General features: G+C 42.0%; 1 protein-coding gene across 5 annotated transcripts in view; it reads left to right on the top strand.

Moving 5' to 3' along the window:
- Positions 1 to 24,265, top strand: part of ANO4 (anoctamin 4) — a 444,684-nt gene that overhangs the window by 338,601 nt on the left and 81,818 nt on the right. For all 5 annotated transcript variants that reach the window (XM_043969145.1, XM_043969146.1, XM_043969147.1 and 2 more), the window contains 2 exons: positions 21,443 to 21,549; positions 24,050 to 24,105. In XM_043969145.1, coding sequence (XP_043825080.1) covers positions 21,443 to 21,549; positions 24,050 to 24,105 — 163 coding nt within the window. The remainder of the gene's footprint in view (positions 1 to 21,442; positions 21,550 to 24,049; positions 24,106 to 24,265) is intronic.

The raw sequence follows: 24,265 nt of genomic DNA on the forward strand, positions 1-24,265 counted from the left end.
AAGCTGCTAAATTCTGTGTGACTTCCTTTAAAGATAGAAATGGTCTCTAAAAATCTGTGATGGTCACAGCTGGGAGGGACCTGAGAGGTCATTTTTCTGAGTCCAGTCTTCCGATGAGGAAAGACGTATGACCTGAGTGAGAGAAGAGGCAGTATGGTGGAGGCCACCAGGAAGATAGAGGCCTGAGTTCTCAGAGATTAGATTACACTAGGTGGTTCCCCTTCACTTCCCACAACTAAATCCTGTTGGTCCTACCTCAGAAAAATGTCTTTCTGCTGTCCTTTTCCCTCTCTCCACTGCCATTACCCTAATATAAACCTGCACGCTTGCCCATCTGAGCTCCAGGACTAGATACATCCCTCATGATACCATTGTTCTCATGTGTGGATCTGATCATCTTATTCCTCTGCTCCAGAGCCTTAAATGGCTCCCTATTGCCAACCCAATACGTTCCCCCAAAATTTAACCTATTATTTAAGACCCTTCATAATCTAGAGCCCCCCTTGAAGACCATTGAAGGTGACTTTGACCGAATCACCTAAACTCTTTGGGCTTCATCTCTTAACTACAAAAAGCGGGAGTTGGACAAGACTTAGGGTTATGCCCTTTTCAGCTCTGGATTGGCAGGTATCTCACCTGTGTCAGAGGGAATAGAGGAAGAAAAGGCTTGGAGTCAGTTTCCTCATCTGTAAAATGGAGGTGATAATACTGCCTACCTCCCAGGGTCCTCTTGTGAGGACAAAGTAAGATAATATATGTAAAGTACCATATAAATGCCAGTTTATTAATGTTGTTGTTTTATGATGGAGCATTAGTTAAGCTCCTGCTGTGTACCAGGTGTCATGCTAAGCACTTTACAGATGACATCTCATTTGATCCATACAACAACCTGGGGGGGGGAGGTGCTATTATTTCCCGTCCCCGCCACTTTAGAGCTCAAGAGACTGAAGCAGACAGAAGTTGAGCACCTTGGGAAATCACTTTAAAATAAAACTGTGAGGTAAGTTATCATTTTTCCATGAATGTCATGCTAAGGGGATCATTTTTTTCCTATTAGGTCATAGGGAATGTCACCAAGAGTGTCACCTCATCAGATCTCTGCTTCAAAGTGTAACTTGGGCAGAGTTTCATGAGATCCTAGAGCTAGGTCTCAGAGGCTGCCTAGCCCAACCCATTCATTATATGTGGGGAAACTGAGTCCCATAGAACTAGTTCTGCAAGGGGCCTAGGGACCATCTAATCCAACCCATTCCTCATTTTATACTTGAGAAAACAGAGGCCCAAGGAAAAGAGACTGGCCAAAGGTCACACAGATGATGTGCCATTGAAGGCACCATTGGAACCAAGGTCCTCTGAGTCCAGAGCACTTTCAGAAGCCAGTTGGGTCATTAACTGGAGCGATTGCAGCAGTAGTTACTTCCTAAAGCACTTAACACAGTGCCTAACATAGTTGGTGCTATACATGAAAAGAGAAGGCAGATGCAAGTTATATTTCAGTGCTAATGTTTGGTGGCTGACTAGAAATTGGGGTGAAGGAGAAGACAGATTCCAAGGACTAAGTGGGCAAATCAGACTGATGGAGGATTTAAGAGGAAGGGAGGGATAGGTAAGAATGTCTTGAGTTCTAGTTCTGTTGAGTTTGCACTGCTTAGTGGGACATACAGGTCCCTCTGTCCAGCCAGAGGGCAGAAATAGTAGACTGAGGCTCTGGGGACAGGTTGGGGCTATAGATGCAGATTTGGGAGTCACCTGCCTAGAGGAGAGAATTGTTTGATGTCACTGAAGTCAGAGAAACAGAGATTATCAAGAAAGAAGAAAGACCCACTGAAGAGCAAGGATGGGAAAGTGAGGAAAGCTCAGTGGATTTGGCACCTTAGAAAGTCATTGATGACCTTTGATTAATTGAACTATGCCTGTGTGGCAGGGGAGGGGAAATGGAGGCAGCCACATGTTATTTCATCAATGTAGAGATGTCTTGGCAAGAAAACTCCCTCTTAATGCAAAGAGACTCCAGTCTTGAAATTGACCATGTTAAACTGCTGCCCACAGCACTGAGAGGTACCCAAAGTCACATGGTGATATACGTGTCAGCTATGGGACTCCAACTCAAGTCCTGTTGACAACAAGGAGATGTCTCTATCTACTTGGCAAGCTTCCTGTCAACTGACTGACCTCATTGGACTAAATGGTTCCTCCCAGATGTAGTTGGTTGGTTGGTTGGTATCAAGCCAGGGTCACATAGTCAGTGGGTATCAAAGTCGAGATTTGAACTCAGGTCTTCCTGGTCCTGAGGCTGACTCCTTAATCCCTATGCCATTCTCCTTCTCATACTGTTAAGAGGTTAATATAGAGGCGTTGGAAATATGCCAAAATGATAAATATTCTTTCATGCTTATAATCAGAAGTGCTTTGTTTGCATGAATTGTCAATAGTGTCTGGTATGCCTGAATTCAAAGTGGATGAAATTGGGTTGAAGATGATGGCAGTAATGACGGCAACATGGTCATGAAGGGCTAAACACACCTGTTTAGAAATTAAATTTCTGTCACACCCAGCGACAAGGACTTGGCGCTTGTAAGAATCCACTTATTCTCCCTTTGCCTTCTTGTTCTTCAATGTTTCTCCAATGATATTTGACTGTCCTTCATATTTGAAATGTCATTGGAAATGATACCATGGACAGTGATTACTTAGAGCAAATCTCAGGATAGGTGCCTTTCCTTCAGATAGGCAAAGGAAAGCAAATGTCATGGAGTGGTGTGTGCCCCATGAGGCAGCTACTCTATCTTTTCCCAAGAATTATTAGATCAGTGCTGAATTACCATCCAAGGAAACCATTATGCTAACGGCAGATGGATCTCTCATGCCTTTCTCAGATTTGCAAAGCTCTGTCTTTCCTGTTATCAGCCTCTCGCCTTACCATTGTGCCAGCTTTCTTCTTTCTTTCTTTTCTTTTAGTGGAAAACTGTCAAAGGCAAAGTAAAGTGATTGGGAACCTTTTTATAAGATTGGCAGATCCTTAATGGAAGTGTCAAAAACAAGAAGGCTATGGGTGTATACTGGAAGTGTTCCCCTGCCAAAGACTATGTCTTCTCTTCCTCCATGGAAGTCCTGCTGTACTGCCTTGTTATCCCATGGAGGTGACCTTAGGCTTCCAAAGTATATATTAGTGTTTTATAGGCTCAAGTAGGTCCTCCCCAGGCCAGAGGACTTGCCATATAAGCCCATTCATACAGAAAGTGTGTTTCTATAAGATCAGAGATTCGGAGATAGAAGGGACTTCTGAGGCCCATTTAGTCTAAGCATTTTGCTGATGTGAATATTCATAGCCTAGAGAGGTTTAGTAAGTATTAGAAATAGACTTTGTGCCCTGACTCCTTGAGTCCCATTCACATTAGCCAAGTTCGCAGAAGCCCATTACCAGTGAGATGATCCCATCACTGGTGATGAGCTATTTTGGCCATTGAACCCAATAAAGTATGGAGCAATAGTGATTTCCATTGACAAATAGAGGATTAGCATGGCTGAAGTCAGAGATCTTTTAGAATTAAATTAATTATGTCAAATATTTTGTACACAAGCTCATAAACGCACTTCATTCATTGCACCTGAAATGTACTGGATGCTTGATTCTCTCCACCAATGCAGCTTGTGACCAAGCCAAGTCACATCTTCTGTAGCTTTGGGCTCAGTTTTACTTAAAATGCTCCCCCTAGAATCCACCCCATCTACTGGAAATTTTCCTTTTCTTCTTTTAATATGTCATGGGTACAAGCATAGCATCCAAGTTGTGTTCATTGAATGAGAAGCCTCCTTCCTTTTCTGCTTGTATTTGAGTCCACCAAGCAAAGAAGTATTTATATAGCACCTACTGTGTATGGGATTACCCTCATACTTGAGATAAGATAGGGATAGGGACTAGACCTGGGATTTCATTAATATGGGGAGCTTCCAGGTAAGGAAACTCCCTCTAAAAATACAGGTTGGCACCTTTTCTGCAACTTAGAGGCAATATACATAATAATAATATAATTAGAGTTGCCTAATAACAACAACAGCCATAATAACAGTAACTAATATTCATATAGCAGTTATCAGTCTGCAAGATGCTTTATATATGTTGTCTCCTGTGGTCTTCACAGTTACCCAATGAAGTAGGTGCTATTATCATCTCAGTTTTACAGATGAAGAAACTGAGGCAGAAGTTAAATGACTTGCCCAAGATCACACAGATAATCGGTGCCTGAGGAAGGATACAAACACAGGTCTTCCTGGCTCCCTGTTCAGTTCTCTATCCTCTCTGCCACCTGGATACCAGGGCACTGAGCAATAAAGGTACTTGTTGGGATATTTGAAATTCTGGGCACTTTTCCAAATGTGATCTAGTCTGGGCACTGAGGATCAAATGCAAGACAGAACCCAGGTTTTCCTAGCTTTAAAGAGAGCTATCTATTGCATGCATCATATTGCTTCTCATCTACATTAAGATGTTGTTCAGTCATTTTGGTCATGTTTAACTCTTTGAGACCCCGTTTGGGATTTTCTTGGCAACACCAGTAAGAACATAGGCACACGTGTATATGCATATGTGTATGTATATGTATATATTTATAAATAGCCACACAATATGAGAAATTATGTGTGTGTGTATGGATGAACTATGTATACTCTGTAGGTAGATAGGTAGATAGATACATACAGAAAGAGAGAGAGAAATAGAAACACAGTAAGAAAGAAATACAAATACAGCATATAGAAATATATTAAATCTATCTGTGGAAAAGGTTTCAAAATAATTCAAAGTATATATAAATGTAAGTATGTGTATCCTATACATTACATATGTTTACATGTCTGAATGTATTCTGCAAGGCTAATACTTCCAAATAGATCCAGTGCTGAATTTTATACATGCTTACACATTGCTACAAATTTCACTGGTATAGGGAACTCCCAAGTGAAGAAACTCTTGCTACCCATGCACATTGCCACCTTCTCTGCAACATATGTTCTTAGAGAGTATGCTAGAGTGCTGAGTGGTTAGGTGACTTGCCCAGGGTCACACAGCCAGTGTGTGTTAGAGGCACAGCTAGAACCCAGGTGTCAGCTCTCTATCCACTGAACCATGTTGTCTCTCCATCTCCTCTCCCCTCTCCTTCCCTGTTCTTGGTTCTGATTCTCCAATGGATCCCTGATCTCAGAGCATGAACTCCCTCCTACAGTGAGACTCACTACCCAGGCAGAAAGACATGCCAAACCTATCCATGTCTTCCCATAAATGTGTCACTTGGGACCCTCCCAACATGATGGGGACCTTCTTTGTACTCTCTTCACATTGTTTAATTAACTACCAGGGGAATGTGCAGGCTGTCCAGTGGTGGTTCCTTGTTCTTGCTTTTTTCTGGTTAGACATTTCTCCAAAGATATCCTCCTCCAAACCACTTCGGAATAATTCCTCCTTTGTAGCAGGCTGCAGTCTGCTTACATCCACCATATTCCTCTGTCGCCTTTTGAGTGACCCTCAACTCGACACCTTCAAAGAACAGCATCTGTCCAACATCACCAGAAGATGACTGGCACTAAAAAGATAAGCCTTTGTTTAAGATGAAAGCTTAGGATCCACATTTTCCAAAGGGCAATGCAGCCTTTTGCTCCAGCCTAATTATAACTCCTCCATCAAAATCCTTCTCAATTGCCTCATTGTGCTTATCAGTCTGTGGACCTCTGACAGGCACTGCAGATGGACCACAACCTGAGCCCAAATTTAAATAGGAAGAAAAAATCAAGCCAGGTCCCATTTGGGAAATTGCCCAGAGTTTCATTGATTCCCAAGCTGCTCCCTATGGAAACAGCTCATCTCTTTAAACCATGTGCTTGGCACATAGTAAGTGATTAATAAATGCTTTTTCATTCATATGTCCATTCACTGGTATTGGGCTATAAGGCTGAAAATTGTGGAAAACAAGGAGCTCAAAAGAACTAAAATTTCAGGAGACCCCAAAGGATTTGCAAAGCCACAAGTTGACCATCAGTAGGAGCAGTAATGGTGAGGGTGGAGAGGAGTGGTAGTATAGTAGTTCCCATTTCAGCAGTTCCCTTTAAAGTCTGTAAAGCGTTTTACATAGGTTGCCTCATCTGGTCCTCTTAACAACCATATGAGTAAGGTGCTATGATTATTCCCATTTTACAGATGAGATATTTGAAGATGAGCAAAGTGGTTTTTTGTTGTTGTTGTTTGTTTGTTTTTTCGGGGCAATGAGGATTAAGTGACTTGCCCAGGGTCACACAGCTAGTAAGTGTCAAGTGTCTGAGGGCAGATTTGAACTCAGGTCCTCCTGAATCCTGGGTCTGTGCTTTATCCACTGCGCCACCTAGCTACCCCGAAGATGAGCAAAGTTAAGTGACTTTTGTCAGTAGTCAAACAAGTAGTAAGAAAGGCAATGTGGAATGGAGGGAAAGCCCTGGATCTGGAATCAGAAAATGTGTTCAAATCCCACTTCTATCACTTATTACTACGTGCCTTTGGGCAAGTCATTTAACCTCCATGGGCCTCAGTTTCTTCGTTTGTAAAATGAGAGTAGACTAGAACATATGTTCTTAGCTGGTTTTATGTCATGGAACCCTCTAACAGTCTGATGAAGCCCACTGGCCGCTTCTCTGAATAATGTTGTTAAATGTATCAAATAAAACACATTGGATTAGAAAGGAAACCATTTCTGTTGGAAAGTTCTAAGTCTGTGATGCTACAGTTCTGTCAAACGCAGAGTTGGAATTCCCAACTCCATGCTGCCTCTCTCTAGCAAATCACCAAGGGAAAGGTGGAGTAGATGCCTTTAGCTCACACACATGTGGGTAGAAAAAAGAGAGTCTGCTTTTGTGTGGTGAGAAGAGCAAGGGATAAAGTGCAGAGTCTGGGCATGGTGCGGGGCTGCCCTCGAGGTAAAACGAACCCAGGGCAAGGCTCCCAGTGCACTGAGTAAAGCTTCTATGGAGAACCTGTGAGATGGACTAGCTGAGAAGTGCATGTGGTACAAAGACACCAGATTGGAGATTGTGATCTGCACCTCTGGAGAGAGTGTCCATACCAATGAGGGCATAGATCCAGAGACGTACCTAGGAAATCCTAAGAATGATGCATACATGGGCAGGCATGGAGAAAAAGAAAAAGGAGAGGAGGACGAGGAGGAGGAGGGGGAAGAGGAGGAAAAGAAATAGCCATGCACTTAGCACATTCTTACTGCACTTACAAAGGAGTCAGCAAGTGTGAACCTGTCATTGGTATAAAGGCCTATAGGGATCTACCTCACACCAGGCTTAGAGAGTTGTCTAGGGTTTATGTCAGAGGCAGGTCTCAACCCAAGGCTAGCTGAGACTGACTCTCTCCTTGCTGGACAGCACTGCCTCTCAATAGCTGGTTTCTCTCTCTCTCTGTTTGTTTGGGGCGGGGATGCTGCAAACTTTGTATCTGGAGCAGGACCGACATTTGTATTACAGACTAGCTGCCTGAAATACATTTGTATGTATCTGGTTCTGTCTTTGGACCTCAGTTTCCTCCTTTGCAAAATGAGGGAAATAGAGTCCAAGGTTTCGTTACAGGTCTAGATTTGAATCGGCGGCGGACAGGAGGATGGAGATATCTAAAAAGAGGAATGTGTTTAGCCATTAATGACTTAAAACAAATAAAGGTACCAGATCACTTAGATGCCTAGGTTTGGGGAAGTCTATCAAAGGGAAGGGAAGATGGGAATGGGGATGGGGATGGGGACAGAATAGTCCTGAGCAGAGGCCTGAGGAGAGAAGCAAATAGAAGCCACTCAGCTTCAGAACTTGACCAAAGCTAGGGAGTGCTTTGAAAGAGTTTAGTTGGTGATGAAAGGGAAATGGGGGGGAGGGTTACATAGAGACATACTGTTTGCTTGAAAATCCTAGAATCACAGATTTTGAACTGGAAAGGGCCTTTGAAATCTTCTAGTCCAACCCCTTCGTTTTACTTTTGAAAAAAAAACAAGACCCTGGGAAATGATTTACCCGAAGCCACACAGAGAGTGTCCCAGGTAGGATATGAACCCTGTTCCTCTGTGTCAGAACCTGGGCAGAGCTCTTTCCCCTGCCTACCCTGAGCACGAGTCTCATTGTCATAAGCCAAATATCATTCACATATTAAAGGCACATTTTTGCTGTAGCCATCAGTAAAGTGTTCATATTTAACTTTGTAAACACACAAAACGGATACCTAGGATCGATCAAATCATCTAGCAGGTGCATTTGGCAATCTGGCCTCTTCAGCCGTGTTTATTTTTATTGATCTCAAAGCTTTAGAGAAGTCCGTCAGGAAAGGAGAAGGGAGGTTGAGGTTCATTTAGGTCAGATTGAATGTTTCATTTTTCTGCCCCCAATGACAGCAAACTATCTCAAAACACTTGTTTTATTACTTTTTGTTCATTCTTTATTGGCCTCCAAAAGGATTCTGGTTGTTTTGTATCGATTTGTGCTGGCTGGGGAGACCCAGATGAGCTCAAGAAAGTTTGGGATTGTTATGGAAATTAAACAAATTATGCAGTCCGCAGTTTTTGTAGGAGCTGGGCTTTCTGTTCATTGGGATGTTATTTACTGAGCTCTTCTTCAGAAAGCAAGACAGCAAGTCAAAAGGAGAAACCTCTACTCCTGGTATCAGGAAACCACAATAGCTAACCTGTACTCTGTGATGTATTGCTTCTGAACAACCCCCGCCCCCTTACCCCAAATCACTCATCCATTGTATCCCTCCCTTATCTTGTCTCTAAAGGAATTTTAAAAGGAGTTGCTCCTACATGATGAGCCCGTATAAAACCTCACTGGCGAAAGGCATTGTAGAGTAGAATGATGTTACTTAAATATGTTAAATCTGCCCCCATGCAAAGAAGCTATTCACCAATGTCTCATAAGGAAGGTAATTTTGACTACCAAACTGATGTTAACTCTTTGAGGGCACTGATTGTTTTATTTTATTTTTGTGTCCTCAGGGCGTAGAAACACCCTGAGGCCAAGTCTGGTATTTCAGACTGGAGACAAAAAGGTATTCGATTTGTCCAAAGTAAAAATCATCTGAATGTTCCATTTTATGAGTAGTCAAAATAGGAGCAGCTAGGTGGCACTGTAGTGCATAGGGTACTGATCCTGGAGTCTGGAGGACCTGAGTTCAAATCCAGCCTCAGATACTTGCTAGCTATGTGAGCCTGGGCAAGTCACTTAACCCCAATTGCCTTATAAAAAAGAAGAATAAAGAATAAGGGAAGAGTCAAATGGAATGAAACTTCTTCAACCCAAAAGTAGGAAGAATGCACTTTTTTAGCAAGATAGTTTAGCTTTCCATGCAAGTGAGCATGGCCTTACCACTGAGGGGCAGCCTGGGCTAGGAGTCTACAAAATTATAGAATTGCAAACTATGTCAGCAGCCATACAATGCAATGCAACCAATTGGGGGGAGGGGGTGTAAAAACTGCTCCTGAGAATATCTGGCAGTGATCATTCAGCCTATGTCCTCATTTCAATTTGTTCCCCTCCATGGTCTCTGGGACCCAGTGAGTCTGACCTCCTTGATTGTGTTTGCCCAAGCTATTCAAATTCCTGACTCCCTGCATCATCCCCCATATCCTAGTTCTTCCTTCTTCCCATCTCAGCTGAAGTCCCAAGAAGCCTTTCCTGATCCACCTCAATGCTGGTGTCTTCTCTTGGAAACTTTCCTGTATGCATCTTGTTTGCATATTTTTGTTTGTGTGTCATCTCCCCCCCATAAGATTGGGAGCTCCTTGATGCCTTTGTATCCCCAGTGCTTAGCACCATACCTAGAACACAATGAATTAAACATAACAGGTTCATTAGATAATAACTAGAACATACCAGATTAGTTAGTGATTCTTAACTTGACCATTTGAGAATATTCTCTCTTCTCAAATGAGCTCATTACATTTTGAAATAGCTTTCATTATTAGGATTTTTTCTAAACCAGAAAGCCTAAATTTGCCTCCTCGTGACTTCACCTCACCCACCCTATTTGTTCCCTAGGGGGCTCCTAGAATAAGTCTACTTGTTCTTCCACTTGACACATATTCATATACTTCAACTCAGCCTGAGTCTTCTCTTCCCCAGGCTATTCATGCTCAGTTCCTTTACCTGATATTCACATGATCTCAGATTCATCATCTTGAGTCCTGACCCCCATCCCCATCATTGACATTAAATTATCCATGTCCTTCCTAAAATATGACCTCCAGAACTAAAGATCAACCACAGATAGATTCTGACTAGTGCAGAGCACAGCAAGACTCTTGCCCCCTTATTCCTCCTGGAAACTCTGCCTCTCCAAGTAGCCTAACAATGCATGAATGTGGTTTTTTAAAATTTTTACTACTTTATCACAGTGTTGGCTCATCCATACCCTAGTGTTCTCCCCGCCCTCCCCGCAAAAAGCCCAAATAGTTTTCGATAAACTGATATCTAGCCATGTCTCATACATATTGTATTCATGAAATTAATTTTTTGAACCCCATGTGAAAGTTTATGTTTTTCTGTTAGATTTTACCATATTAGCCTTGGCCCAGTGTTCTAGCCTATGAAGATATTTTTGTATCCTGTTTAGTTTGTGTCATCTACAGGTTTGTTCAGTATTCCAGCTATGTCTTTATCCGAGTAATTCATAAAAGAAGACTGTTTGGGGATCCTTAAACCCTTCTAGTATCCACATACATTGAGTAGGCGTGCTAATGAGTGTGGATAATAAGACTAGAGATAGCCTGATGTAGCAGATAGACGGCCAGATTTCAAACCTGAAGATTTGCATTCAGCTCCTGCATCCAACATAGCTTAGTGGTATCACCTTGGACAAATGGCTTAATTCTAATCTTCCTCAGGCAGCTATCATTCTAAATTAGATGGATTCTGAATCAGTAGAGGGAATTTCTGTGATGGAAGGTCCCTGCACTGCTGAAATAACATGTCCAGACTAAGAATGGATGGATGGAAGGGAAAAAAAACACTTATTATGTGCCAGATACTTTGATAAGTGCTGGGAACTGTCCTTCCCTGCCCTTGATGTCAGCCCGAGTATTCTCTTCCCCAGACTATACATGCTCAGTTCCTTTACCTGATATTCACATGATCTCAGGTTCATCATCTTGAGTCCCCCCCACACACACCCTCACCCCTGCCATGTACATGTGGGAGAATGGTAGCCAGGAAAGGGGGGGTTTGGTCTGGGGAATCACAGGGATAATTACTTAATCTATAGGACAGTCAATTAGTCACATCTATTCTAAAAACAACAGTACCATTGTTTGCAAGAGTTGGAAAGGAAGGAAAAATAGGGGTATGCCCTGGCAGAGCAGATGACCAAATGGCTTGACTCTATGATTGGAGGAAATGTCTGAGAGTCTTATCAGACTGGGCCCAGTGACTTATGAATTGGGCAAGACAAGTTTGTACTCCCCTTATCACCACTTAATCCAGCTCAGCCATCAGGCAGGATTCCAGAGCTGAATCAATTAATTTCTCCCAGGGATTGGGAGGCCTGGATTCTGGAGGTCTGGTGCATAGGTTGCTGGTACAGAATGGGGATCAGCATGACTAATAGCAAAATAGCCTGGATGGATGGATGGATGGATGGATGGATGGATAGGAGGGAGGGATATGGAACAGTAAAGAGGGGAAAAGGAGGAAGAGAAGACTGAACTAATCTAGCTCTTTCTATACAGGGCTCATTCAGTCCTCACAATAATCCTATCATGTAGGTAATGAACATTGTCTTTGATCCCCATTTCATAGATGAGGAAATTCAGGCTCAGAGAAGGTAAGAGACTTGGCCAAGATCATGAGGTTAGTAAGAGAAAGAGATGAGATTGGAACCCAGTTCTTTTGATTCTGTCACCTAGTGTTTCTTCTCTTCATTGAACCTTGCAGTTTCTTTGGTTGTGGATAAGTTACGCTTTGAATAAAAGTATAAATATACAAAACGTATAAAATATGACAGTCAGCACTTCCTCTCGGTGAGTCCTCATTTGCTCAGATGTTGAGATTTCACATTGTTTTGATGTTGCTAAATGAGTCCTACACTTTGGGAATTGCTGAACAGGTAAACAGGTCAATAGACAGATGGGTTTATTAAAATCCACTCTGATGGATTTCAAGGCTGCTTCTGTCATCACAATCTGTCTTCAGAGTGAAATGCCCACTTTTGTTTATCTCTTCTGGTCCCATCTACTACTAAACCCTAACCTGAGTTATAGGCAAAGGACTGGGAGTTTCATCTATATGAAGAAGTACCTTTATGGACACTGTCTCTATTAAAGTAGATCTCAACTCATCTAGTATTGAGTAAATGGCTCCTAGAGAATTACCTGAGACAGACAGGCTAAGTCACTTACTCAGGGTTACATGGTAATTAATCAACAATCATTTACTATGTGTTTCCTTTGTGCAAAGCACTGTGCCAGGTGCTAAGTACAAGTGGTATTTAAACATTGTTCTTACTGATTCCAAGGTTAGTGTACTCTACGTGGTGGTAGTGATAATAATGATGATGATAGCATTTATATAGATCTTTTAAATTTGCAAAGCACTTATGCGTGTTATTGCATTTGATCCCTGCAACAACTCTGTGAGGTCATGCTATTATTAGCCCCATTTTGCAGTTGAGACAATTGAGTCGGAGATTAAGTGACTTACTCAGGGTCACACAGCTAGTGATTGTCTGAAACAGGATTTGAATTCAGGTTGTCTGGACTCCCAGTCCAAGTATTTGTATAATTTGTAATTTTTTTTTAGGATTTTCCCCAAGTTACATGTATAAACAAATTTTCGCATTGATTTTTAAAATTTTGTGTTCCAAATTCTCTTCCTCCCTCCCTCCCCACCCTGCCTTGAGCTCAAGCAAGTCAATATAAATTATACATGTGCAGTCATGCAAAACATTTCCACAACAGCCCAGTATTTGTACCACCTTGGTGCCTCCTTTATTTGATGTGACCTGCTCTTCACTAACCTGTACCTGGACCACTTGTGTAGAATCTGAGATTTTTTTTCCCCCTTAGTTTGATCATCCTTTTCAAATGAATTATCAGAAGGGGTGGAGGATTAGAGAATGACCAACTTGTAGACTTATATATACCCACCCTGCCCTCCTCTCCCCCCAACAAAGTTATGGTTCTAGTACAGAAGAGAATCAGAATTGATCATAAATATAGGGGAGTGTTCAGGTTTGGAGTCAGACATACTATCAAGGGGTCATAGATTTAAAGCTGGAAGTGGTCTCAGAAGTCTTCCAGCCCAACCCTGTCATTTTACAGATTAAAAGGCTGGAACCCAGAAGCCATAGGTCTTGAACTAGCAAGGAATGTAGAGGCCAGCCTGGCACCGGCTCCCTCATTTTACAGATGAGTGAGAAAGCAGATGCCCGAGTTGGCAAAGTGACTTCCCAAGGGTCCCACAGGTAGTAAATCTGAGTGTTTGTTCTCATTCCAGGCCCCTGCTCTTTCCATCAGACCATGAGGTTTTTAGATGTATAACCTACTTCATCACAATCCCATGAAGTAGTAGTTCAGGTTTCCTTAGCCCCGTTTTTCAGATAAGGAAATTGAGGCTCTGAACAGTTAAACAATGTACCCATGATCATAAAGCTAGTACATAGCAGCTGGGATTCCAACCCAAGCTTCTAGACTCCAGGTTGTATATGTATCCTCCTCCTCGCCAGCCTTCTTACCTTCCCACCTTCCTACTGCTCTTTCTGTGTTCTTGTCATCTGTTAGAGCATGAGTTTGGGAGTTGGGAAAAATTAATTTAAAAGGAATGCAAACTCCTCCAGAGCAGGGACTGTCTTGTCTGTATTTGTATTCCCAGCACTTAGCACGGTGACTGGGGCATAGAAAACACTTAATAATTGCTTTATGTGTCTATGTTTCTGCAGCTACCAAGATGCCTCTTGTTAGAGGCAATTTCAATAACTTGTCATGTTCCACAAAGGAACTTAGCATGACAAATTACCTCTGCCAGACAACTGCATATTTGCATGTTACCTGTTACATCACTCGTCAATCTGCTTGTTCCTTCTCCTCTCCCTTCTCCTGGTAACAAATGGATTTAAGAGAAAACCCAAGTGAGAAGTTCATGCATAATGGGAAACAAAAACCCAGAAAAGTCTCAGCGTGTCGGGTTTGTCCCACATTTGGGGGGAAAGATTCAAATGAATTTGGTGCTCCATTCCTGGTTGGGTTTTCATTATTTCCAAGACCAATATGAGAGTTGGCTGTATCACCTTTGTTTCTCCTTGTTAAAAATGAAATCTCTAGTTCAAAGTCTAATTAAGTAAATATTCTTGTTGAAGCAATTAACCTTCACTCTGATGCCTGGAGGGCTTGGTTACATGTACAGTTTAGGAGCATTTCTACCTCCTGCCTTTAAAAACCCATACTTGGGTTCAAACAAAATCAAGCCATTAGAGTACGGATTTTTAATGGCTGGTGATGATTTGTCCTGTCTCTCTTCCCTACAACCTTCTTTGTTGGCATCATGATTATAAATACTTTCTGAGGTTTTGACGTGCCCTTTAACTTCATGGCTTCAACCAAAATTAGTAACCACTGTCTTTCTATTTCCCTCTCCTTTTACAGAGGATCTTTCCTAGGTGAGGGTGTCTCATCACAGCCCTTGTGTTCTTGTGAGGTTGAATTAGATCCCTTCTAGCTAGGAAGCTATGATCCTAAGGCTTCAAATTCTGCTCTGTAGGACCGCACAGAACAGACAGTTCTCATCCTGCTGGTCAACTATTCAAGGACTTAAAGGAAGCAGGGTGGGTGCCTACCACGTACCTCTAGGTGGTTTTTTTTTTTCTAGGTTAAACTTGTCCATTTCCTTCAACTGCTCTCCAATTTGGGTAATCTTGAGCCTTTCCCCACCTTTGTCGTCTACCTTTGAATACCCTCCACCTCGCAGAGGTTCTTGCTGAAATACAGTATCCAGAGATATATGCAGTATCCAGAAATGAAAATAAGACCTTAGATGTGTCCAGGGCAGGATGCCACAACACAATCACCTCCCTAACCCTAAATACTATGCCACTTTTAATCCAGTCTAAGATTGCATTGGATGTAGGGGCTACCATATCATACTATTGACCTTAGATTGAGGCAGCTGTGCAGTGAAGAGAACTGGACCTAAAGTCAGAAAGAACTAAGCTCAAGTATGGCTTCAGATACTTATAGACCCTGAGCAAGTCACTTAATTGCTACCTGCCTTATTTTTCCTATCTGTAAAATGGGGGTGATAACCTCCTAGGGTTGCTGTGAGGATTAAATGAGATAACATTTATAAAGTGCTTTGCCAATCTTCAAAACTATATAAATGCTTTATTGTTCCTTTGTTTTAGTCATGTCTGACTCTTCATAACACCATTTGGGGTTTTCTTAGCCAAGTTACTAGAGTGGTTTGCCATTTTCTTTTCCAGCTCATTTTACAGATGAGGAAACTGAGCAAGCAGGGTTAAGTGACTTGCCCAGGGTCACATAGCTAGGAGGTTTCTGAGGCCGGATTTTAACTTAGATCTTCATGACTCCAGGCCTGGAACTCTATCCACTGCATTACCTCGCTGCCCTTATAAATGCCAGCTTTTATTATTATTACTTAGCTTGGAGTCTGCTAAAACCCACAAATCATTGTTTTCTGGTGAGTTGCTGTGTAGCCCATACATTGTACCTTTGGACTTCATTTTATTGGGTCTAAGACTTCACGCTTATCCATCATTCCTAAAATATAATCTTAATAGATTTAGCCATGTGTTCTAGCCTTGGATCCTGTCATCCATTACATTATCAACCCCTCCCAGGTGTGTGTCATCTGCAAATTTGGTAAGAACAACCTCTGTTTCTTCACCCAAGTCACTTATAAACATGTTAAATAGCAAAGGAACAAGCACAGGTCACTGTAGACTTCCATAGGAAATCTTCCAAAATGACAGTAAGCCATTAGTGGCTATTCATATGAGACAGGTAGGTGGCAGTGTTTCGAGTGTCAGGAAGACCTGAGTTCAAATCCTGCCTCAGACACATTAGCTGTGTGACTCTAGGCGAGTCACTTAATCTCTGCCTCAACTTCCTCCTTTGTAAAATGGAGAAAATGAGGTGGCAGCTAGGTGGTGCAGTGGATAAAGCACTGGCCCTGGATCCAGGAGGACCTGAGTTCAAATCTGGCCTCAGACACTTGACATTTACTAGCTGTGTGACCCTGGGCAAGTCACTTAACCCTCATTGCCTTGCCCCCCCCCAAAAAAATGGAGAAAACGATAGCGCCTAAATACTATTTTTGTTACTATTATTTCTTATCTATAACCAGTCCTTAGTAAGTTTATGCTTAGACTTCTGGAGTTGTAGTTTTTATCGATGGTTCCTTATTGGATTTTCTCACTTTTGTGTTTCTCAATGGATTCAGTGCTATAATTCTTCCTTTATAGATACTCTTTATTGCAGGAGCTCTAAAAATTTTCTGTGTCATGAAGTCCTTGGGTTGTCTGATAAAGCTTATGGACCCCTTCTCAGAGTAACATTTTTGTTTGTTTTTGCAGAGCAATGAGGGTTAAGTGACTTGCCCAGGGTCACACAGCTAGTTAAGTGTCAAGTATCTGAGGCTGGATTTGAGGTCAGGTCTTCCTGAATCCAAGGCCAGTGCTTTATCCACTGTGCCACCTAGCTGTCCCCCAGAGTAACATTTTTAAATACATAAAATAAAATTTATTGTTATCATTTGGTCATTTTTAGTCATGTTTGACTCTTCCTGATCCTTTTTAGAAGTTTTCTTGACAAAGATACTGGAATGGTTTGCCATTTCCTTCTCCAGCTCATTTTACAGATGAGGAAACTGAGGCAAACAGGGTAAGTGTCTAAGGCCAGATTTGAACTGAGGTCTTCCTCAAGCCAAGCTAGACACTATCCACTGTAGCACCTAGCTTCCTGTAAAAAATAAAATACAGAGGATTAAAAAGAAAACCAGTTACATGGGAATCTAGTTATCAAATATGACACAAAGGCCAAATTCACAAATGCCAGGTTAAGAACCTGCAGAGTCTGCTCTATGGCATTGTGGGTATTTGCAGTCAGTTTTCTCCTCTCCCTTTCCTTTTTAGTTTAAAGTCTTCTTGGTTGGATTTTCAAGACTCCAGGCAGATACTGGTGGTTGTTGGTTTGGGGTTGTTTGTTTTGTTTTGGTTTTGGTTTGGTTTTGGTTTGGTTTTTTTTGCGGGGCAATGGGGGTTAAGTGACTTGCCCAGGGTCACACAGCTAGTAAGTGTCAAGTGTCTGAGGCCGGATTTGAACTCAGGTCCTCCTGAATCCAGGGCCGGTGCTTTATCCACTGCACCACCTAGCCGCCCCCTGTTTTGTTTTTTTTTAATCAGTCTTTATTCAGTACATTCCATTGCTGTTCAGGGACCTTTCTCAGCCATCAAATCTTAACTGGCTTTGTTTCCCAAATTTGCCTTTGCTCTCTAAAGCCTGCCTTTGGCTGGCCTCAATGAGAAAAATGCCCCCTGGATTCCTAAATCAGGAAACTTGTCTGGTTGTTTAGTTTTACTATTTTGGTAGCTATTTCAATATCATTGGTAACTTTTGAAATCCTGTGTATTTTGTTGTATGCATTGAAAATCATTTTTCTGAGAAAGGCTCCATAGCCTTCACCAGACTGGCCATTCATGATACAAAACAAGTCCTGAGCTGAGATAGTGATTTAGGTTTTTGGTTGTTTGCCCAAAACTTTATATTCTTTTTCAAAACTTTCTAGATTCCTTCAGGAAGTATCTAGTGGTTCATGTCCTGAATCAGGTCTTATGGTCTTCTCCATCTTGAAGTTTTCACCAAAGTTTCACCTTTGAATCTAAATCCCTGATTTGTAAAGGAGGAGGAGAAAGAGGAAGAGGACAGTCTGCTAGTCTTAAGACAGTTGATTGTGTCTTCCTTCCCAATAAATAAGAGCAGCTCTACTCCTGGGAAGGTAAAAAAAAAAAATAGCCTCCCATCTGGGACTTGGAGTGGAGCTGGGTTCAGGAATTCGGGTGGTGGGGTAGGTGAATGACTGATGTCTGGGCTCAGCCTGGTCATTGAAGGCTCAGGTAGGCAACTTGCCCATTCATCCTTCAATCCCCAGCAATAGCTTCTCTGGTAATACCGTTGGGGGGAGTGGGGAATGGAGAGAGGGGGGGGGAGGCAGGCAGGCAGGCAGGCAATGCAGGGCAGTGGGGAAGACTTTTATTCTTGAGTCTTGGAGCCTGTGTTCAAGTCCCAGCTCTAACACAAGCTTCATGACCATGAACAAGTCACTGCACTCCACTGAGACTCAGTTTTTTTCATCTGTAAAATAGGGTGATTCTTCAGAGGGTCATTCTAGGGAAATCATTTGCAAATCATATGTTGATACTCACATAAATTTGTGATACCATCAATTCAAGAATACTCTTTAGTGATACATATCACTTCAGACCCCATCCATGCTGCCCCAGTTCTGTGCCACTCTTGTCTTTGTCTTCTCCATAGTTTGCTACAGGAGGTCCACCCATTATGTTGGGAACCTTCCCTCACCTTTTCCAGAAGTTACCAGGGTATCAATGGAGCTCTGAGTCTGTCCATTTTCTCCTGACACATGACTAACCCATTTTCTCTTTCTGTCGAGTTATTGTTTGATGACATCTATTACTTTGGACCTTCTTTGTAGCTCCTCATTGGTTTTGTGATACATCTTGATCTCACCCACTCTCAGCCTCCCATTGCCCTCTGTGTAACACTTACTCGTTTAATTCTACAGCATTTCTTGCTGACATATAAGCAACAGTGGTAAAGTTAATGGGATTGGAAAGGTGAGACTTTGCTTTCAAAGGAAGCATGGCATCATGAAAGGAACTTTGCAGTTTGCCCTAAGCAACCTAGCCCACTCTCCTACTCCAGTTTAGCTCTAGAAATAACTCATTTTCCATCTTTAATGACTATCCCGGACATATGTACTGTTGGATAAGTTTTATAGGGTATCTATGCAAATACATGTTGAGTTCTGGAATATATATATATTCTTCATCCACTTGGTATTTCCTATGTGGATGGGCAGAACAAATTCCTTTGACTTTGTCCTATGATTTTCTCAGCCTAAGAAGCAGAGCTGGGGCTGGTATTCAGGTCACAGGACCATAGATCCAGACCTAGAAGGGACCTCAGAAACCATATAATTCAATTCCCTTATTTTACAGATAAGGTACCAGAGGCCCAGGACAGTGCAGTGACTTGCCCATGGTTGTAGAATCAGTAAGCTCTATCAGAGGCAAGATTTGAACAGTGGCCTCTGACACTAAACCCAGAGCTCTATTCATTGTACCACATACCTCCCACACCATACTTCCTATTTAAGGAAGAAAAAAATCATTAAGCTTTCAAATCCCATCATTGCTGTTTAGTGAAGCCTAATATATAATGATGCGCCTGAGCAAGAGGGACTCGGTATAGCCCTATTAAGAGAGAAGGAAGGAGAGGCTGTTTAACTGAGCTTTAAAAATGAGCCTTTAGCTCCAAATTGTCTTTCCAGTCTAGTCTCACTCATCAGGCTTCAGGTATCACCCTGCCCAGCAAATCAGAGAGTCATCCTTTTTATTTGTTGTCTTATTCTTTATGCCCACTCTATTTGGCATTAAAATGTAATGATGTGTCTCAGATAAGATGAAAAAGCTAAGGGCATAAAGCCAAAGTTGTCTCATCTGAGACTACGTCTGCATTTCCTCTCTTCCCCTGCAGTCCCAAGAAGTGGTCTCAGGAGCTTTTCCAAGAGAGCTGTCACATGTTGGAGTCTCTGCCCCCCTGGCCTGGCACTTACTTGCTTTGCTCTGCAAAGAGGACTGTAGGCTTCACTGGACTGCCAAAGGGAGCTATGACCCCCAAAATGTTAAGCACACCTGTACTAAGGATCAGTTGTATGGGCCCCATGGTCATCAGGGTATACCAGGAGGCTAGATAGTAATACCTAATTGCCCTGGTGGCCAATAATCTAGTTTGGTTAGAATAGAGAAAATAAAACCGATATACCAACAATTCTCCATTGAAAACCATTTCTGCCATTGAATAATTTAACAACACTCAGGACAGTGCTCACTTTTTTTTCTGGGCCTTCAGTAGATGTGTCTATCGAGGCATTGGCTGTTCTGGTAGCAGAGGCAGTTGCTCAGCTCTTTTCCACTAGCATTCTCCCCCAGGGTGACAGGATGGGGGAGAGGTGGGGGCAGAGTCATGCTCTCAGGCAGGAAGTTAAGAGGGACATTAGATCCCATCAAGTCCAATTCCTTCATTTTACCAATAAGTAAACTGAAGCCCAGTGAAGTTAAATAGATCACCCAAGTTTTCATTGGTAACAGAGGCAGGATTTGAATGAAGGTCCTCTGGTTCCACAGTCAATGCTCTTTTCCTCTGTACCATGAGTTTCCCTAGTTATTACAGTGCTCTCTAGTAATTTCCTGTAACTACTTTAAATCAAACATTATTTACGTTTTTAACTAACAAATATTTGTTTGCTCTCTTTTCTACCTCCTCCTGATACCATGAGAAAAAGAAAAAGAAGACAAAAGCATCACAACAAATATGCAGTCAAGCAAAATAATTTCCCACATTGGCCATGTCCAGACGTGTGCCTCATTGTGTATCCTGAGTCCATCTGGAAGTGGGTGGTGTTACTTATCACTGGTCTTCTGGAGTCATGGTTGGTCATGGCATTAATCAGAATTCTTAAGCTTTTCCTAGCTGTTGGGTCTTGCAGTATTGTTGTTATGCCATAAATAGTCCTCATGGTTTGGCTTGCTTCCCTCAGCATCATGAGTTAATGTGAGCTTTCCAGGTACCAGCAAGGATTCCCTGGGGCAGAAGGAGATTCCCTGCTGCTCCCAGGATTCCCTGAGAGCCTGACTGGCCACATGGGTCCCCACACAATCCTGCAGCTTTCACTCTTTGTAAGTGTATCCCAGATCCCAGCACCAGTGCCTGGCTCATCGTGGGTACTCAACAAATACTTGCTTTGTAATATGTGGATGGATTAGTGGAATTGCTTCAGAAGTCACTTTGTGACACTAGTAGAGGCTCAGAAAATGCCATCACCAGCAGACTTGAAGGTTCCTGGCTCTGATAGAACAGATGTTTCCCAAGTCTGAGGAGAGAACCTTGGAGAGAGACAAAGGAAATTGTCCGAATTCATTTTCGACTCCACCTCCCAAAGTTGGCCTAAGGCACATTTCCCAACTTCATCTTGTAACAAAAGCTTACCTTCTACTAAAGGCTCTATAACATACAGTCAAGTCAATTAAACAGTTCTCCCCCTTTTGTTACAGCTCAACCAGAGGGGTGGTCTTTGTACCTTTGCCTCTAATTAATGCCTCAAACTTCTGTTTTTATGTATGTATATATAGCTTCATCATTCACAACAAAGACACGTTCTTCAACAACGCCACCAGAAGTAGAATTGTGCATCACATTTTACAAAGAATTAAATATGAAGAAGGAAAAAACAAAATTGGTAAGTATTCCATCTGAATCTCTTAGATAGAATTGGTAGGTGAACTCAAGAAATGTCACTGATTGATGAAACCTAGTCATAGGAGGAAGAATTCCTCTCGGGATAATTTTAGGACTTGTAACGTCTCTCTAGTTGTCTTCTTTTATATGGCAATGTCTCATTTAACTGCCAACTTAGAGGAATTATCTTTCAAGTAGTAGTAGTGGTGGTGGTAAGAGTAGTAGTAGAAGAAATAGTAGTTGTAGTAGTAGTAGTAGTAGTAGAAGTACTACTAGTTGTAGTAGTAGTACTAGTAGTTGTTGCCATATTAGGATTTTCATATTTGCAAAGCACTTTGCATATGTCATATCATCTGCCACTGACCACCAATGCATGAAGATGACATTATTATTATTTTTATTTCCATTTTATAAAGAAGAAACGGAGACACAACAGGTTCTATGAAATATGCTGTGAAATATGAGTAACATCTTCCATTTTCAAACATGGTAAAGTTCATCAACCTCCTTATTTTACAGATGAGGAATCTGAGGCTTAGAAAGATTACATTAGGGGCAGCTATGTGGCACAGTGGATAGAGTACCGGCCCTGGAGTCAGGAGTTCCTGAGTTCAAATCCGGCCTCAGACACTTAACACTTACTAGCTGTGTGACCCTGGGCAAGTCACTTAACCCCAATTGCCTCACTAAAAAAAAAAAAAAAAAAAAAAGATTTCATTACCTGCCTCATATCACACAACTCAAACATTTGATGGTAAGACAGCCAGGATTCAAAATCAGGTCTTCTGAATCTAAATCCAATGTTCTTTCAACCACTGTCTCCTAATTGTAAACCAACCTTTTGTACATAATTATCATAAAAAATTGGAATTCTCAACCTTTTCTCCAGAATCCCCTATTAAAATTCCCCCAAGATATTCATAAACTCTTCACCAAAAGACTTAAATGCATTAAGATGGCTGGATGAAATGTGATTTCCAAAGATGCAGATCTACTCTGTCTTTAATGGAAGACCAATAATTCAAACTCTCTTAGCTTTCTTCTAGCTCCAAATCTCATGATCCTCTAGTCCTTGATCCTATGAAACTTGTCTGTTTACAGATTGCCCCCCCCAAATCATATTTTATAGCTCAGACAAGGTTAGGTACAAGTTGAGAGCACGGAACACATTTAAAGGGACTTTGGAAGGCTACCCATGAGGAAGTAAACCACTGCTGCCTGTCTGGAGGAGGCAGCTTCCCATGGGCATCCTACCTTGAAGAAGAATAGAGACTGCTGCTTCATTCATACAGGAAACTCCCAGATGAGGAAACACTCTCCACCAATGCAGATCACAGATCGGTAGCTTCTTTGTAATTCATGGTCTTAGATGCTGTAACGATTGGAATGATGCCACCTGCTGGAGACTTACTGTAGAAGAGTTCCGCCCATGAAGCGAAGGTCTTTGAGGGCAAGACCAGGAGTCTTTTCTTTGGCGTCAGGAAGTGACGCGGGCTAGTGGGAGGAGGAAGGAAGAGACTGGCGCTCACTCTCGCTCTCTTTCCTTTGGACTCTGGTGGAGAGCGGAGCTAGAAATGTGCTCTCCCTTTAATAGATAGGAATCTAAGCTTTTCTTCTCTCTTTACCAAACTCTTATTCTCCTTAATAAATGCTTAAAAGTCTAACTCTTGCTAAAGCTTATAATTTATTGGCAACCACTCATTAGATATTTTAGACAGTTTAGCTAGAATTTTAGCCCTTAACAATGCTCAGAGCAATGAGAATGGAAAATAGAAAGTTTACAGGCTAAACCAAAAGCACAGCACTGCTTGTGATCCAGACAAATGGGAACCAATATGCAAGAGTGGAAGAATGTCCTGTATCTGAGAATCTGACCCTTGTAGCTTAGTGTGGGGGAAGGAGAAGTAGGTGTAGAAGCAGGACAACAGTATTTAGACACAATCCTCTCTGTGTGACCATGGGCGAGTCTCTGTCCTGCTCTGTGCTCATCAGGAAGATGCGAGGGAGGGTTGGGCTAAATGTGCTTTGACCTTCTCCACAGCTGTGATCCTCCAAGCCCTGCCTCTTCTACTTACTCTCCTTGTGACTTTGGGCAGGTGATCTCATATGACCAGAGAATCCTAGATTTCAAACAAGCAGGGACCTTAAAGGTCATTCAACCTAATCCCTTCATATGCTAGAAAAACGTAAAACAAGGGGAATGAACTAGTGGACCTTTAAGGTTCTTCCAGCTCTGAATATATAGTCCTATGCAGCCCTTACACTCCCTTAGCCTCAGTTTCCTCACTTGTAAAATCAGGGGTTTGAACTAGACAACCTCTAAGGTTCCAACTCTAAATCTATGGTCCCATAAGTCCTTCGACCTCCCTGGGCCTCAGTTTCCTTATCTATAAAATGAAAGAATTAGACTGAGAGATCCCTAAGGTCCTTCTACCTTTAAATCTCTGATTCCCAAAGATTCAAACTTTATTTTGATTTAAGATGGATTTTGTGTTTTCCAGGTCTGAATCGATTGCTTACTAATGGCTCCTATGAAGCTGCATTCCCACTTCACGAGGTATTGTCCTTCTTCTTTCCCCTTCTTGTTTTTATATCCTGATGGCTAAAGATTCCCTCCAATCAAGTCCTACTCTGGTACCTCATGGTGGCATAGATGGGATTGGATTCTTCAAAGCTCTGCCAACAGAGTATATGTCTGGCAGGAGCCACCTAGTTGG

Source organism: Dromiciops gliroides, chromosome 5 (assembly GCF_019393635.1).
Source record: "Dromiciops gliroides isolate mDroGli1 chromosome 5, mDroGli1.pri, whole genome shotgun sequence".
Lineage (NCBI taxonomy): Eukaryota > Metazoa > Chordata > Mammalia > Microbiotheria > Microbiotheriidae > Dromiciops > Dromiciops gliroides.